We start from the raw sequence: 14432 nt of genomic DNA on the forward strand, positions 1-14432 counted from the left end.
AATAAGGCAGTGGCTTTCCACTGCCAAAGAAAAAAATGTAACTTCCTGGTGGCTGCCTGCTGTTCACTCTCACCACTCTCCACCTCACAGCCTCACTCAGCCCATTCCCCAAGCCTTTCCTCAGCTCCCTCACGTCATGAGGGCTATGGCCACATGTCACCTTCTGGGGAGGGCTTCCCTGACCGCATCCCACCTGCCACCCTCTGCCTGGTTTTCTCGTTTTCTCTCCCCTCCTGACATCACATTGTGGAGCCCCTTGGGCAGCTGTTTTCCATCATCTGCCCCCTCACCCCCAGCAGACAAGCCTGGGCCAGGGCTCCGGTGAGTGAGTGTGAGATCGTCAGGGACCCTTCCCCCGTGCATGGAGCTGCCCTACATCTGATCTCAGTCGGTGGCCTCCGACAGGCAGGGCAGACACCTGGACAGGTAAGAACCTCGGCTCGTTCTCACACATGCAAGAGAGATCACACTATCGATTTCACGAAATGAGCTGCGTTTCTACGTTGCCACCCTACCCGCTGGCAGAATAATCAATGCCCTTGACTCAGGAGCTTTCTGGGCCCTCAGCGTTCTGCTCTGAGAAATGGATCCTGACTCCTAGGTGGAGGGTGGTGGTGGTTCTGCAAGATGGTACAAGGAGAGTGCTCAGCATAGTCCCCACAGCCCTCTAACCAGGTCTGTAAGCAAACACACTGGGGTCTGGAGAGGACAGGGAAGGCCACCTTCCTGCTCCTCCTCACCTCGTCGTCCTCCCTCCCAGGCAGCGGCTTGACAGCTGTTCCCAGGCTCTGCTTTGAATTAAAAAGTGGTGTGGCCCTTTAAGAGAAGCATCCGCCACCCCCGCTGCCCTGCTGCCCCCTTTGAAGTCCCTGGCGCTGAAAGGTTCCCAGTGGCAGATCTGAGGGTTTGTTTCTGCCTCCCCAGAGGCCACGTGCGGATCACAGGGTGGGAGGGAGGGAGGGCCGAAGGTCACAAGGCCGGCCAGGCCTCCCTGGCCTGCAGCCGCTATTGCAGCAGGCACTGAGGACCAGCAGGCTGCATGGATGGGGACCAGGCGGCTGGAGCTCATTAGCGCTCAGCAGAGCCAGCAGCTGGGAGAGCTAAGGAGGAGCTGTCTCCCGCCCTCCCCGTGGGCCTGGGGCAGCCTGACTTCCCCAACGCCCTCTCACCTATACAGTGCGGAGCATGCGCTGGCACTTTGGAGACGCTCTGGTGACACCCCAAGAAGCTCCATCTCCACAGATGTGTAGGAAGACCCTGCCATCCCCATGACCTTCCTCCCCCCAGCTTTGGAATATGGCTGGTTCCAGGTGGACCCAGGTGGACCCTGACACTCCACAGTTAGCTGAGGTCAGCTGTGGGTTGGCATCCAGGAGGGTTCTTCAGCCAGGACTGCCCACAAGCCAGGTGTGGCTGTGTGAGGTGGGTGGGCTGGGGCAGGGGCTCTCAGAAGCTGGCTCTCAGGGGTCAAGCCTGGGGCCAGAAAACGCTACTTGTCCTCTGTTCACCAGGCACCGGAGGGTGGGGTTTGCAGCAGAGTGACAGGAGCATCTGGGACTCAGCTTCCTCCCACTCTCACCCGTAAGCAAAGGGGGCTCTGACTCCCACATGCTCCCAGTCCTAGGGTGAGGGGTGTGTGGGTCTCTTCTGCAGGTGACCCCAAGGCTGCTCAGGCCAGGCCTGCAAATGGCCACCGATTCCCAGGAGAGGACTTCTTCTGGCATCATGCCTAGGAGCTGTCTATTAAAGCCTGTAACTGACCAGGTGGTCCCACCCCACCTTCCCCTGGCCCTGCACCAGATGGCTCCAATGGACTTTTCTCATCAAGGCCCCAGGATGTGCGGCAAGGGGGGTTCCTGCTGATGGATGGGGGGGCTTGGGGAAACCAAAAGGGTTCAAGCTCTGTAATTGCATGGCCTAAGCTTTAGGCCCCTCCCCCAGCTCAGAGCCGGCGGTGGGCTCTTGCCTGGCTATGGAGCGGGGTCTCCATTCAGGGCAAGCCACTGGGGGGAGTGCAGTGGTCTGCCCCACTTCCCTGCCCTCTTGGGCCTCAGAGGCCAGCAGCTGGGATGCAGAGCCGCCCAGGTGGTTGTGTGAGGCGGGGCAGCTGAGGCCCGCAGGCAACAGCTGGGCCCCAGACGGCAGGCAGCAGCTGCAGCACAGAACAGCCTTGTGCTCTTGGAGCCCTGGGCTCAGGGCCCTCGGGGATCCCCAGGAGGGAGCTGGCTGTGTGATATGGGGCCGTCCCAAGTCCAGGCAAGGGCACTGGGTCTGGAGCTCCTGGACATCCTGAGGACCTGAAGGCCCAGTCCCAGGTGGGATCCCCTGCACCACTGACTGTCCCCACCATACCTTCCTCCCCAGGGCCTGCCTGCCAGCCTGGGCCCCAAGCCTGCCTCAACTCGGGCCCTAGCTCTTGTTTCCTGAAATGTGCCATCTCTGACGCACCCTTCCCAGGAATTGGGCACATATCCATGTATGGACCACAAGTCTCATTGGCCCCCTCTGTGCTCCCTCCCTTATATCTTCCTCCCCAAGGGACCAGCCCCTGAACCCCCATCCTATACCTGGGGATGCCGCTCCGAAATAGGCAGAGGCCCCCCTCTGGGCTCTCATTTTCCCAGGCCTCCTTGCACCTGGGCATGCATGCAATCTAAGCTTGACCAGAAGCACCTGCAGCCCACCTGAATGGGAGCCAGGAAGCCAAGAGGCAGGAACGATACAGAACCCACCCTGGACATGGCAATGGGGGGGGCTGGTAAGCAGAAGGGTGGGTCCCATGTCCAGCATATGTGGTGTCCATGGCCCATGGGACCACTGCAACAAGGCAGTTTGGGGCGTTGTTCCTGCTTCTCCTCCTCAAGCTTGAGTGTTGGGCCTCCAGACATTCCACGAGCCCCCTGTGCCCAGGACCTCAGTCTACCTTGGTCCCTGAAGGATGGCCAGCATCCACCAGGGAGCAATAACTATCAAACAAGTCCTGCCTCATTTCATGCTCTCATGACCCTGGAAGGCAGGTACTATTCTCGTCTCCACCTTACACATAACAAGCCTGAGGTTCAGAGAGCCAGCTGCAGGCCCAGCAGCAGCAGAGCCAGGCCCTGAATGCAGAGACAGGCTCTCAGCCCCGCAGCTACATCCCTCAGTGTGTGGGCCCCATAGACATCTGTCTAATGAGTGAATGGGGGCATGCACATCCCATGTCCCAGCAGGATCTCCAGGGTGGGACCAGCCCACCACGTTCATTCACCTGCCCCGCATCCCTGCCAGTCATCTGGTGCCTCAGGCCCAGCCTGCTGACCATCATTGGTTAGACACATTGGTGTTTGGGGTTTTTTAGGTAAAATTCATAATATAAAACTACTTCAAGGTGTACAATTCCATGGCATTTAGTACATTCACAATGTTATGCAACCATCAACATGGTCAATTTTAGAACATTTTCGTCACCCCAAAAAGAAACCCTGTACCCATTAGCAGTCACTCCCTGTTCCTCCCTGTCCCCTGGCAACCAAAAGTCTGCTTTTCTCTCTCTATAGATTTGCCTATTCTGCATATTTCATGTAAATGGAATCATAAGATATGTGGCCTTTTGTTTCTGGCTTATTTCACTTACCTTAATGTTTTTAAGGTTCGTCTGTGTCATAGCATGTGTCAGTACTTTGTTCCTTTTTATGGCTGAATAATAGTCCATTGTATGAATGGACCACATTTTATTTACCCATTTTATTCATTATGGATATTTGGGTTGTTTCCCCCTTTTGGCTATAGTGAGTACTGTTGCTGTGAACATTGATGGTCAAGTTTTTGTTTGAACACCTGTTTTCATCTCTTTTGGGATTATACCTAGGAGTGGAATTGCTGAGTCATGTGATAATTATACATGTAATTTATTGAGCAGCCACCAAACTGTTTTCATAGTGGCTGTACCATTTTATGTTCCCACCAGCAATGCACGGGCTCCAGTTTCTCCACATCCTCACCAATGCTTGCTGTTTTCCATTTGTTTTTGTTTTTGTTTTTGGCCACACCACATGGCTTGCAGGATCTTAGTTCCCTGACCAGGGATTGAACCCGGGCCCTCGGCAGTGAAAGCGCCGAGTCCTAACCACTGGACCGCCAGGGAATTCCCTGTTTTCCATGTTTTTGATCACAGTCATCCTAGTGGATGTGAGGTGTTATCTGAACTGCTGCTGTTCAACCAGGGTCCCCTTCCTCCCATGTGTCAAGGCCACAGTGGCCTCTGGGCTGAGTGCAGGCAGCCTGGAAGCAGAGGCCCGGAGCTGAGCTGAGTGGCTCCCAAAACCTGCTGTCCTAGGAACCCCCTCCCAGATTTTGGGAGCTGAAAACTCTGAGTTGGGGGAGTCTGAGATGCAGAAGGTAAAGCTGGCCCTTGAGGGGAGGGAGCCCAAGGACAGAGCCAGTCTGTCTGAGTCGAGAGAAAGATGCAGTATGAACAGCCAAGGAAGGCTCTCTCAGGGGCTGTCACCACCAAGAGTCTGAGTTGGGGGTCTAAAGTTTAAAGGAGAGGGTGTGGGGAAGGCAGAGACACAGAAGGACAGGGAAGTTCTGGGGAAGACTCTTCACTTCTGCTAGTAGTGTTGAATAAATCAAACGAATTCATTTCGGTCAAAGTGCAGGCTAAATCTCATTACAGCAATACTAGCGAGTCCAGCATGCGTGCTCCCGCCTCGCGCCTGAATTTCATTGGCAATTGTAACTGCCATTCCCACAGCACCGAGCACTTTCATGCATGGGCTCCCGTAATCCCACAACAACCCTCTGATGGAGGTACGGTCATTGCCCCGCTTTAAAGAAGAGGAAACAGAGGCACACAGAGAGGTCACGGGCCTTGCCCAGGATCTCCTGCCAGGAAATGGCTCAGAGCCAGGTCCGTGTGAAGTACAACCCTACGCAGTCTTGCCATCCGTCTGGAAGCAGCATTTCCCTGCCTGGGACTTGGAATAACAGGCTCCTAGACGTAGAGGGTTCCTGGGGCATGTTCTCCCCCATGCCTAGGAACACCTTCATGTGGGGGACCTGTGTTTGAAATGCCTGCCTCTGGCCAGTCCCACGCAGGGCCTATATACTGACCTGAAGACAGGAGGGTGGCAAGTGTGGATTTCCAAATGAACAAAGCTCACTCTCAGCTCTTCTGCTAGCATGTCTGAGTCTCAGTTTCCCTCATCAGGAAAATGGGTGCCCAGCTGCACCACAGGTGCGTGTGGGGAGGACCTCTTTTTGTCACAGCCTGCCCTCTCCTTCACTGAGTGACCCCAGCCAAGGCCGACCTCTGGGGCACCTCAGCCTGATGTTAGGCTTCGAGGTTTAAGTTACAGCTTAAACTTCACACAGCAGCTCTCAAGGACCCTGTCTGGTCTCCCACTTTGTCTTCTGAGAGCCTGGCCCGAGCAGCCTGCTGTGTGTGTGCACGGGGTGGGTGCTGTAACTTTTTAACCCTCAGCTCATTACTCAGCCCAGGGACTGGTGAGGAGGACAGCTCAGGAGGCAAAGGCAGGGGCAGGGTCCCCGGTGCTGCCAGAGGCTCTGGCAACCTCTATTCTCCTGACCCAGAGGGGCTGCAGGTGCCTGCCAGGGGACACAGCTTCCCCACTGCCCCGAATTAGGAGGGAGCTCAGGAAGCTCTGCCCCAGCTCTAGACCCAAAAGGCAAGGTCTGTTTCCTGTCTTTACAATGGCATAATGACATCCACGGAGCTGTGGCTGGGAGGGGAATGAGAGGTCTACCAAAGCTGTCTACGGCACTTTGTGTGTGTGTGTGGAGGTCAAATAAATGCCCTTTTCTTTCTTTTGTCTGCCCACCTAGCCGGAAGGAAGCCTCCTAAGTAAACAGCTGATCTCTCACCCCATTTTGATTTCTGAGGAGGAATCTCCTTCTGTCCCCAGTGAGATGCGCTGGGAAGGTGAGGTGATGGGGCAGATGCACTATGTTGCTTGGAGGTCACTGAACAGAAACCAAGCCGGCAGTTCTTCCATCCTCGACCACCCCAGGGGCGGCTGGGACTGCGGGAGAGGTTCTTGGGGGTCCTTGGCATGGGGCGCAAAGCGAGGGCGCACGCGGGGAGGATCCAGGACCCCGCCCCGAGGCCCACCGACCTCGCTAAGTGGCAGCGCCCCCTCTGCCCCCACTGCCCTCCGAGGGCCGCCCAGAATCTGTCCACCCAGGCGCGGGACAGGGCGACTCCCCCGTGGCGCCGTGCCGCGGCGCCCAGTCCCTCCCGCAGGTCGCCGAGGGCGCCGGGGCCTCGCACCACACCTGTCCGCTCCTCCGGGAGGCCCCGGCGCCTCTGCTGCCGGCCCCTCGGCGCGGAGCCCTGTGTCCGCCGTCGCTTTGATCCCGGGGGCCCCGCTGGATAAAAGTCCCGGGAGGCTCCGCGCCAGCGCCAGAGGGGAGGCAGCGGAGCCGGGCGTACCAGCAGGCTGGCGCTGGGCGAGCGACGCCGAGGAGCCGGGGCCGCGGGGCCGCCCTCGCCGGCCGCGGTGAGCGCGGGGCTCCGGGCCGGTTCGGGGTGGGGGTTGCGGAGAGGGGTCCTGGTCGCCCGTGGGTTGCTGTGGGCCTGGGGGGCGGGGGCGAGGGGACCCCGGCGGCTCAGGTGAGCGCTCCCCCTGTGCCCCCAGCCCGTCGGGCCGACCCGCCGCGTGGCGGACGGAGCTCCCCCCGCGAGGAAAAGCCCCGCTCCTTCCCCACCGGCCCCCGCCCCCGCCGCCCCTTACAGTCGCCCGGGGGCGGGGGCGGCGGCGCCGGGCTGGCCGCGATGAATGAGCCGCCGGGGCCGCCGGGCCGCGCTGCCCCCCACGGAGCCGGGCCGGGAGCGCCTCCGGCGGCCGCGGCGGGATAGTCCAGGCCCCTCCGTCAGGCTTGCGGTTTGGGAAGAAAAGGCGATGCCTCCGCCAAGAAAAGAGCGAGCGCGGCCCCCTCCCCCTCCGCCGAGCCCGGGCGGCGGCGGCGGCGGCACATCTAACGCGCGGGCACCCGGGCCGCCGCGGCCCCCGCAAACTACGCCCAGGCTCGGCCCCCGCCGCTCATTGGCGCGGGCCGGAGCCAGCGCACCCAGACCCTGCGCTGCCCTCGGCCGGCCGCGCGCGGAGCCCCAGCTGCCCAGGCCGACGGCGCCCGGCCCGAGAGCCTCGACGCCGAGCCGCCCTCGCCTCCTCTGCCGGGCCCAACGCGGGGAGCGGGGCGAACAAGCAGGCGCGGCTGGCGCCCCGCGGCCCGGGCGCCCCCGGCCCGGCGCCCTCGCCGCCGCGCCGCCTCAAGGCCGCCCGCTCTCCGCAGGTGGCCGCGGGCCCGAGCAGCGCGGCCATGGGCCGAGGGGTGCGCGTGCTGCTGCTGCTGGGCCTGCTGCACTGGGCCGGGGGCGGCGAGGGCAGGAAGACCTGGCGGCGCCGCGGCCAGCAGCCACCCCCGCCGCCGCCCCCGCCGCGGGCCGAGGCGGCGACGGCGGCCGGGCAGCCGGTGGAGAGCTTCCCGCTGGACTTCACGGCCGTGGAAGGCAACATGGACAGCTTCATGGCGCAGGTCAAGAGCCTGGCACAGTCCCTGTACCCCTGCTCGGCGCAGCAGCTCAACGAGGACCTGCGCCTGCACCTCCTGCTCAACACGTCGGTGACTTGCAACGACGGCAGCTCGGCTGGGTAAGGCCCGCACCCGTCCGCCGCGACCGGCGCGCCCCCGTCGCTGGCCTCGGGGCCGCGGGCCGCCTCGTCGCCGGCGGGTTCGCACCACCCGCCTCCCTGTCCCCGGTCAGACGCACGGAGTCTCTGCACTGGACCCTCCCTGCTGGCCGCAGCGGTGCTCGCCCACAGGGGAAAGGGCTCCCGTCGGGTCTCGGAGGCGCTGGCCCCGGGGAGGGCCCTGCTCGGAGGCTCGCCGCGAGGGGGGTGGGGCAGCGCTGGCAGCGCTGGTCGCGGGCCAGCCCGGGCACTGACCCCTCGGCCACCGTGCCCAGCCCCTGTGCTCGCGTCCTTCGTTCCCTGGGCGGGGAGATGGCAGTCCGCTAGTGGCCCTGGCTCCAGCAGGAGGAGGCGACACAGGGGGGCGGGGAGAGTCCTGCCGTACCCCCACCCCCACCCCAGCTCGACTCGCCCCGTCTGCTCCCTGCTGCTGCCGGGACTGCCAGGGAGCCCAGCCAGCCAGAGGGACAGGCAGGGGGCGCAGGTGGGACAGAAGGACCTGGGGTGCAGCATTCACCCCTCTCCAGACGGAAGCAGATAAAAAAGGATGCGAGGCTGAGGGTTGGGGAGGAGTTGGGGGCGCCCATGCCCTCAGCGACTCCACAGCCCGAGGAACTGGACATTAGGTCGGGCCTCGGAAGGAAGGCTGCGACCCTGCCTCGGTGGCGCCCTCGCCCCTCCACGCGCGCCTGTCCTACCCCAGTGCCCCTGCCCCACGCACACTCCTCCAGCGAGAGCGCTTTTCACTCTCCAAGCGTCACTGCGCGTCCCAGGAGGATCCCGAGCCCCAGCGAAGACCTCCTACCCCCGCCCGGCCGCCGGCGCCGAGGTTACAGCGGGTCCCTCGCGGGGCGGGCCGTGGGGATTTTCCACGGACCACACAACCCCTCGCCGCCCTTCCCCGCCCCGCGAGCGCCACCTCCCGGGACTGGCTGGCCGGGCCGGGCGCGCTCTGCGGGGGCCTGGCCGCTGGCGCCCCCGTGCGGTCCGCGCGCGCCCGGCGACAGGTGGAATGACCCCTTCCTCCCTGGAGCTGGGCCCTGCAGCCCCAGCTGACCGCCCGCTCCGCCCACTTCCCTTGCAGCTACTACCTGAAGGAATCCAAGGGCAGCCGGCGATGGCTACTGTTTCTGGAAGGTGCGTCCTAGGTGCGGAGGTGGCGGGGTGGGCGGGGGTCCACTCGGCACTGGACCCTGAGGTGGTGGCTGTGCCCGCAGGAGGCTGGTACTGCTTCAACCGGGAGAACTGCGACTCCCGATATGACACCATGCGGCGCCTCATGAGCTCCAAGGACTGGCCGCTCACTCGAACAGGTCAGCGTGCCAGGGACTGACCAGGAGCCCCCACGGGGCAGGGGGTGGGGGGGTGGTGCGGGAAGGGGCTCACAATTGGAAGTCCTGGAAGAAGCTCCTCCTCCTTCACTCCCTAGAGGCCCAGGGAGGCCCCACCCCATCCATTCCCCCCCCCAAAGTTAGGGATCATTCATTCTCAGCTTTCATTCTTCTTCCACAGGTTAACTTCCCAGGGCTCACCCTGGCTGTGCAGTACACAGCTGGTCCCTAGGTCAAAGTATCTGGTGGAAGGGGGGAGGTTGAGGGCCATGTCCAGATGTCACAGCCTGGCTGGTCATCCTGGCCATGGGGACTCCGTGGAGTAACTAAACCCATCCATTCATTCCCCACTTCCCCAGCCACCTTGGTTCAGGTGGGTGTCACCACCCACCTCCTTGCTGTGGCCGAGTAGGATGCCCCCACAGCCCCACACCTTCCTGTAGTCCTCACCCCTGCATGCTCCCCTCCCAGCAGAAAGACCCACTGCCTCTGTCCTCCCCTGCCACAGGCACGGGGATCCTGTCCTCCCAGCCAGAGGAGAACCCCCACTGGTGGAACGCCAACATGGTGTAAGAGGGAGCCGGAAGGTCTTTCCTTGGGGGTCCTGTCCTTGGGGGTCCTTCCTGGAGGATCCTTCCTAAGAGGTTCTTAGGGGGGAGTCCATCCTTGGGGATCCCATCCTTGAGGGGGTCTGGTCCTGGGAGAGGTCTTCCTAGGGGGTTCCTGTCCTCAGGAGTCCTTCCTGAGGAGGGTGGTCCTTCCTGGGGTCCTCGGGCAACAGAGAAGCATGGCGGGCTCACACCATCCCTGTGTCACAGCTTCATCCCCTACTGCTCCAGCGATGTCTGGAGTGGGGCTTCATCCAAGTCTGAGAAGAGTGAGTGCCCTGCCTTTCCCCAACTCCCCCCCACCCCCGACAGAGGCAGGGCAGGGAGGACGGAGCTTCTGGAGAAATACAGACTTCCAGCCTTGTAACTCCCTCTAACCCTTTGATAGTGTGTCCCAGGGTGCCTGCCCCCAGCACCCATTGCCTGGCTTGTCCATGGCTGGCCTGGCCCCGGGGGGTCCTCACTCCTGGGTGTTCCCTGTGGGAGGGCCCCCAGCACAGCCTTGTGCACCTAACCCACCTCCCTCTAGTCTACCCAGCCCCTGTTCCCATCCCTTCTAAGACCCTCCAGACCCCCAGCTATACCCCTCCTTCTGCCAACCTGGGGGTGGGAGGCCTTGCTCTGTGTCCAGGCCCCCACTTGAAGCCACCCTCCTTCTCTGTGCAGACGAGTACGCCTTCATGGGCGCCCTCATCATCCAGGAGGTTGTGCGAGAGCTCCTGGGCAAAGGGTTGAGCGGGGCCAAGGTGCTGCTGCTGGCAGGGAGCAGGTGGGCTGGGCAGGGGCTGGGGTGGGAGTGTGGATGGAAGGGAGAAGACGGGGCTGAGCCAGGGCAGATGCATGACCGGGAGGCTCAGCATCACGGGGCATCTCAGAGGTTCGGCTCCCAGGTGCCATGTAGCTGGAAGCTGTCCAGAGGATGCTTCTGGGTCCATGGTTGTTGGGTGTGAGGGAAGCCTTGGACTGCAGTGACCTAGGCAGTTGGTTAGGGGTTAGCTGTGAACCCACGTACCACCAGGGCTGGGGTCCCTGTAGGCAGAATCACACCTGCTGGTCACTGTATCCCAGCAGGCATGTAGGGGACCCAGGGGACACCCAAGGAATGGACGGAGGGGCCTGGGCCACCTAGTTCATCTTAATTTTCAGATAAGGAAACAGTCAGAGAGTGAGAGAGAGGAAGGGAAGGAGGGGTGGGAGGAAGTGGGATGACCTGACACTTAGCGCTGGGTCAGTGCCGGGAGCTCTGCCAGCCCTTCTCTGCCTCCAAGACCTCGAAGGGCCCAGGGGACTTACACATGAACACAGAACGTGTTGGCAGCTCAGAATGCTCTCAGATCCCTGCCTGCTCATGGATGGGCTTGGGGATGGGCTTGGGGCTGGGTGGGCCCTGGTGGGTGAGTGTCCTCCTCATCTGCCTGGACTGACATCCCGCCTTCCCTGCAGCGCGGGGGGCACAGGAGTGCTGCTGAACGTGGACCGCGTGGCCGAGCAGCTGGAGGAGCTGGGCTATCCAGCCATCCAGGTGCGGGGCCTGGCTGACTCTGGCTGGTTCCTGGACAACAAGCAGTACCGCCGCACAGACTGCATTGACACCATCACCTGCGCGCCCACGGAGGCCATCCGCCGGGGCATCAGGTGCCCTGGGAGGGAGGGCCCATCCTGTGCAGAGGGCCTGGGGTGTGGTGACATCTGTGGGTGGAGAAGCTCATGGGGGGCCAGGGGCAGCCTAACCTGCAGCATGTGGCCTAGGTACTGGAATGGGGTGGTCCCGGAGCGCTGTAGGCGCCAGTTCAAGGAGGGCGAGGAGTGGAACTGCTTCTTTGGCTACAAAGTCTACCCAACCCTGCGCTGTGAGTGGGCATATGGGGCGGCGGGGGGTGTTTAGACTATCTGCGCCTACTGGAAACCCAGCCTGGAGTCCAGCCCTCAGAGGCTAGGCCCAGAGACCACTGTCCCACCTAGGATGGGTGACAAAGTCATCTGGGCTTGGCTGGGACTTTCCTGGTCTTAGCACTAGAAGTCCACTTGGTTTGAGGCAAACCAGGATGGTTAGTCATGCTTTCCACATCCACGGTGAGGAACGTGCTTTGGAGCTGGATCCCAGTGCTGCCCCTGTGTGGGGCCTTGGCTGACCCCCCCAGCCCCACACTTGAAGGGACATCATCACCATGTTTTGGTCAAAGTGGAGTCCCTGGGAGCCAGGCCAAGGTGTGGGGAGGGAACAAGGCATCTCTTCAAGGAAGGGTGCTGGGGATGCTGGCGACCGGCACCCTGCACAGAGAGCCCGGTTGGCCTGTGAGCCTGCTATGGAGCTGACTGCGGCCCCGGGCCCCTGAGCCTGGGGAGGGGGGCAGAGCACCGAGGCGAGGCCCATCTGAGCCGTCCCCCCAGGCCCGGTGTTCGTGGTACAGTGGCTGTTTGACGAGGCCCAGCTGACTGTGGACAATGTGCACCTCACGGGGCAGCCGGTGCAGGAGGGCCAGTGGCTGTACATCCAAAACCTGGGCCGTGAGCTGCGGAACACACTCAAGGACGTGCCGTGAGTGTGTTGGGGACCCCACTCAGCCCCCACCCCAAATATACAGTAAACCACTTGACTTAAAAAGAGAGGCCTCAAAGATGGAAAACAGGAAGCAGCCAAGGGGTCCTTGAGTACATGATAAACTGTGGTCCATGTAGACAAGGGGATTTTACCCAGCGCTAGAAAGAAGTGAGCGATCAAGCTGCAAAAAGACAGGAGGAACCTTAAAGGCGTGTTACCGAGTGAAAGAAGCCAATCTAAAAAGGCTACATGCTGTGTGATTCCAACTCTATGTCATCCTGGAAAAGGCAAAACTACGGACACAGTAAAAAGATCAGTGGTTGCCAGGGGTTGGGGGAGAGAGGTATGAATAGGTGGGGAACAGGATTTTTAGGCCTGAGGAACTACTCTGTATGGTACCACAATGGTGGATACATGGCATTACACATTTGTCCAAACTCATAGAACGTACAACACCAAGAGTGAACCCTGATGTGAACCCTGATGTACAGACTCTGGGTGGTAATGATGTAAGAGTGAACCCTGATGTACAGACTCTGGGTGGTAATGATGTGTCAGTGTAGGTTCATTGATTGTAACGAATGTACCAACTGGTGGGGGTTGTTGATGATGGGGGAAGATTTGCATGTATAAGAGCAGGGGATAAATGGGAGCTCTCTATGCCTTCCATTCAATTTTGATGTGAACCTAAAACTTCGATTAAAAGCTAAAGTATATTAAGAAAAAAAAGAAAGAAAAACAAAATATTCACCTGTCCAGGAGAGCCCCCACTCTGAGCAGGATTTGGAGGCTGGAAGGGACAGGGGTTAGTAGGGAGCATGTGTGCTGGGGGGAACAAGGCCTGGGGGAGCCGCTGGCTGGCACAGTGGCAGGAGGGAAGTAGGAGGCAGTCAGGGGACAGCCTCCCAGGAGAGGGGGCTGAAGCTGCTGTGACCTGTGGGCTTTGGGGGTGGGGAAGGGCTGAGGCGGGACATGGGTGCTCACAGGTTGTCTTCTCCCCAACAGGGCCAGCTTTGCCCCTGCCTGCCTCTCGCACGAAATCATCATCCGAAGGTCAGTGTCGCCAAGCCCCAGGACAGCTCGTATCCATGGCTCTCAATCCAAGCATCTGCAGTGCCCCCATCCCCAGCAGGCCTGCCCACCGGCCTCCCCGGCTCTGGCTTCTTTTGGGGGCTTTCAAAATCACTTAACCCACTGTGCGGCAAGAATTCAGTGGTAGCAATGCCGTCCTCTGCTTTGGCCACACCTGAGTGACCCCCACCTGGGTTTCTGTCTGCAGCCACTGGACAGACGTCCAGGTAAAGGGGACCTCACTGCCCCGGGCACTGCACTGCTGGGACAGAAGCCTCCACGACAGCCACAAGGCCAGCAAAGCGCCCCTGAAGGGCTGCCCCATCCACCTGGTGGACAGCTGCCCCTGGCCCCACTGCAACCCCTCTTGCCCCACCATCCGGGACCAGTTCACGGGGCAGGAGATGAATGTGGCCCAGTTCCTGATGCACATGGGCTTTGACGTGCAGACAGTGGCACAGCAGCAGGGCCTGGAGCCCAGTAAACTGCTGGGGATGCTGAGCAGCGAGAGCTAGGGCCCCGCCCAGGCCACCTCCCCTCCAGGCCCTCCTGCCCTCCTAGGGCAGCAGGCCCCGGCCATCCCCATCCTGGGTCTGGATGCCCTCCCCTGGCAGCCTTCACTGCCTCTTTCCCACTGCCTCTGGGAGGCCCAGCCTGAGATGGACCCACCGTCAGCCCAGCTGTGGCCCTGGGCCCCCTCCCGTCCCTCCCTCCTGACCCCCGCCTCCAGCCCACAGTGGGGAGTCAGAAGCACTGGATTCCTCAGCCCCCAGCCCAGAAGGCACCCCCCCCCAGCCCAGCCCCCAGCCTCTCCTGCCCTTTTGTATTATTTTATAAAGTGACTTTTTTTATTACTTTAATTTTTTAAAAAAGAAAAATAAGCAAGAAATATATAGTGAATGATATTGTTTTGTAACATATTTTTTTTAAATAATGAAGAAAAAAGATAACAAAAGAGCCTCACCCTGTAGGTGTGTTTATTTGAGGGGGCACTTTGCCCACTTCACACCCCTCCCCCAACCCCGACTCCCCCAAACCCAGGGCGGCAGAGAGACTGGGGGCGACCACGGGGGCCTCTTGCCCGTCAATCCCTGCTCCTCTGTTCATCGTTTCAGCAAACAGCAGTAATGGGCTTGTTTCAGGCGAGCCCCCAACAAGGTTTTAAGCTCCCTTTCCTCTTTATTTT

General features: G+C 60.9%; 1 protein-coding gene across 1 annotated transcript; it reads left to right on the forward strand.

The window, feature by feature from the left end:
- Positions 1-7323: 7323 nt before the first annotated feature.
- Positions 7324-14084, forward strand: NOTUM (notum, palmitoleoyl-protein carboxylesterase). Its single transcript, XM_061175994.1, has 11 exons — positions 7324-7655; positions 8779-8831; positions 8912-9007; positions 9534-9594; positions 9844-9902; positions 10300-10402; positions 11077-11268; positions 11383-11483; positions 12025-12172; positions 13181-13228; positions 13455-14084. Exons 1-11 carry the CDS (start codon positions 7324-7326, stop codon positions 13759-13761), a joined length of 1500 nt encoding a protein of 499 aa, XP_061031977.1. The 3' UTR covers positions 13762-14084.
- The last annotated feature ends 348 nt before the right edge of the window (positions 14085-14432 follow it).

This window comes from Eubalaena glacialis, chromosome 19, assembly GCF_028564815.1.
Source record: "Eubalaena glacialis isolate mEubGla1 chromosome 19, mEubGla1.1.hap2.+ XY, whole genome shotgun sequence".
Lineage (NCBI taxonomy): Eukaryota > Metazoa > Chordata > Mammalia > Artiodactyla > Balaenidae > Eubalaena > Eubalaena glacialis.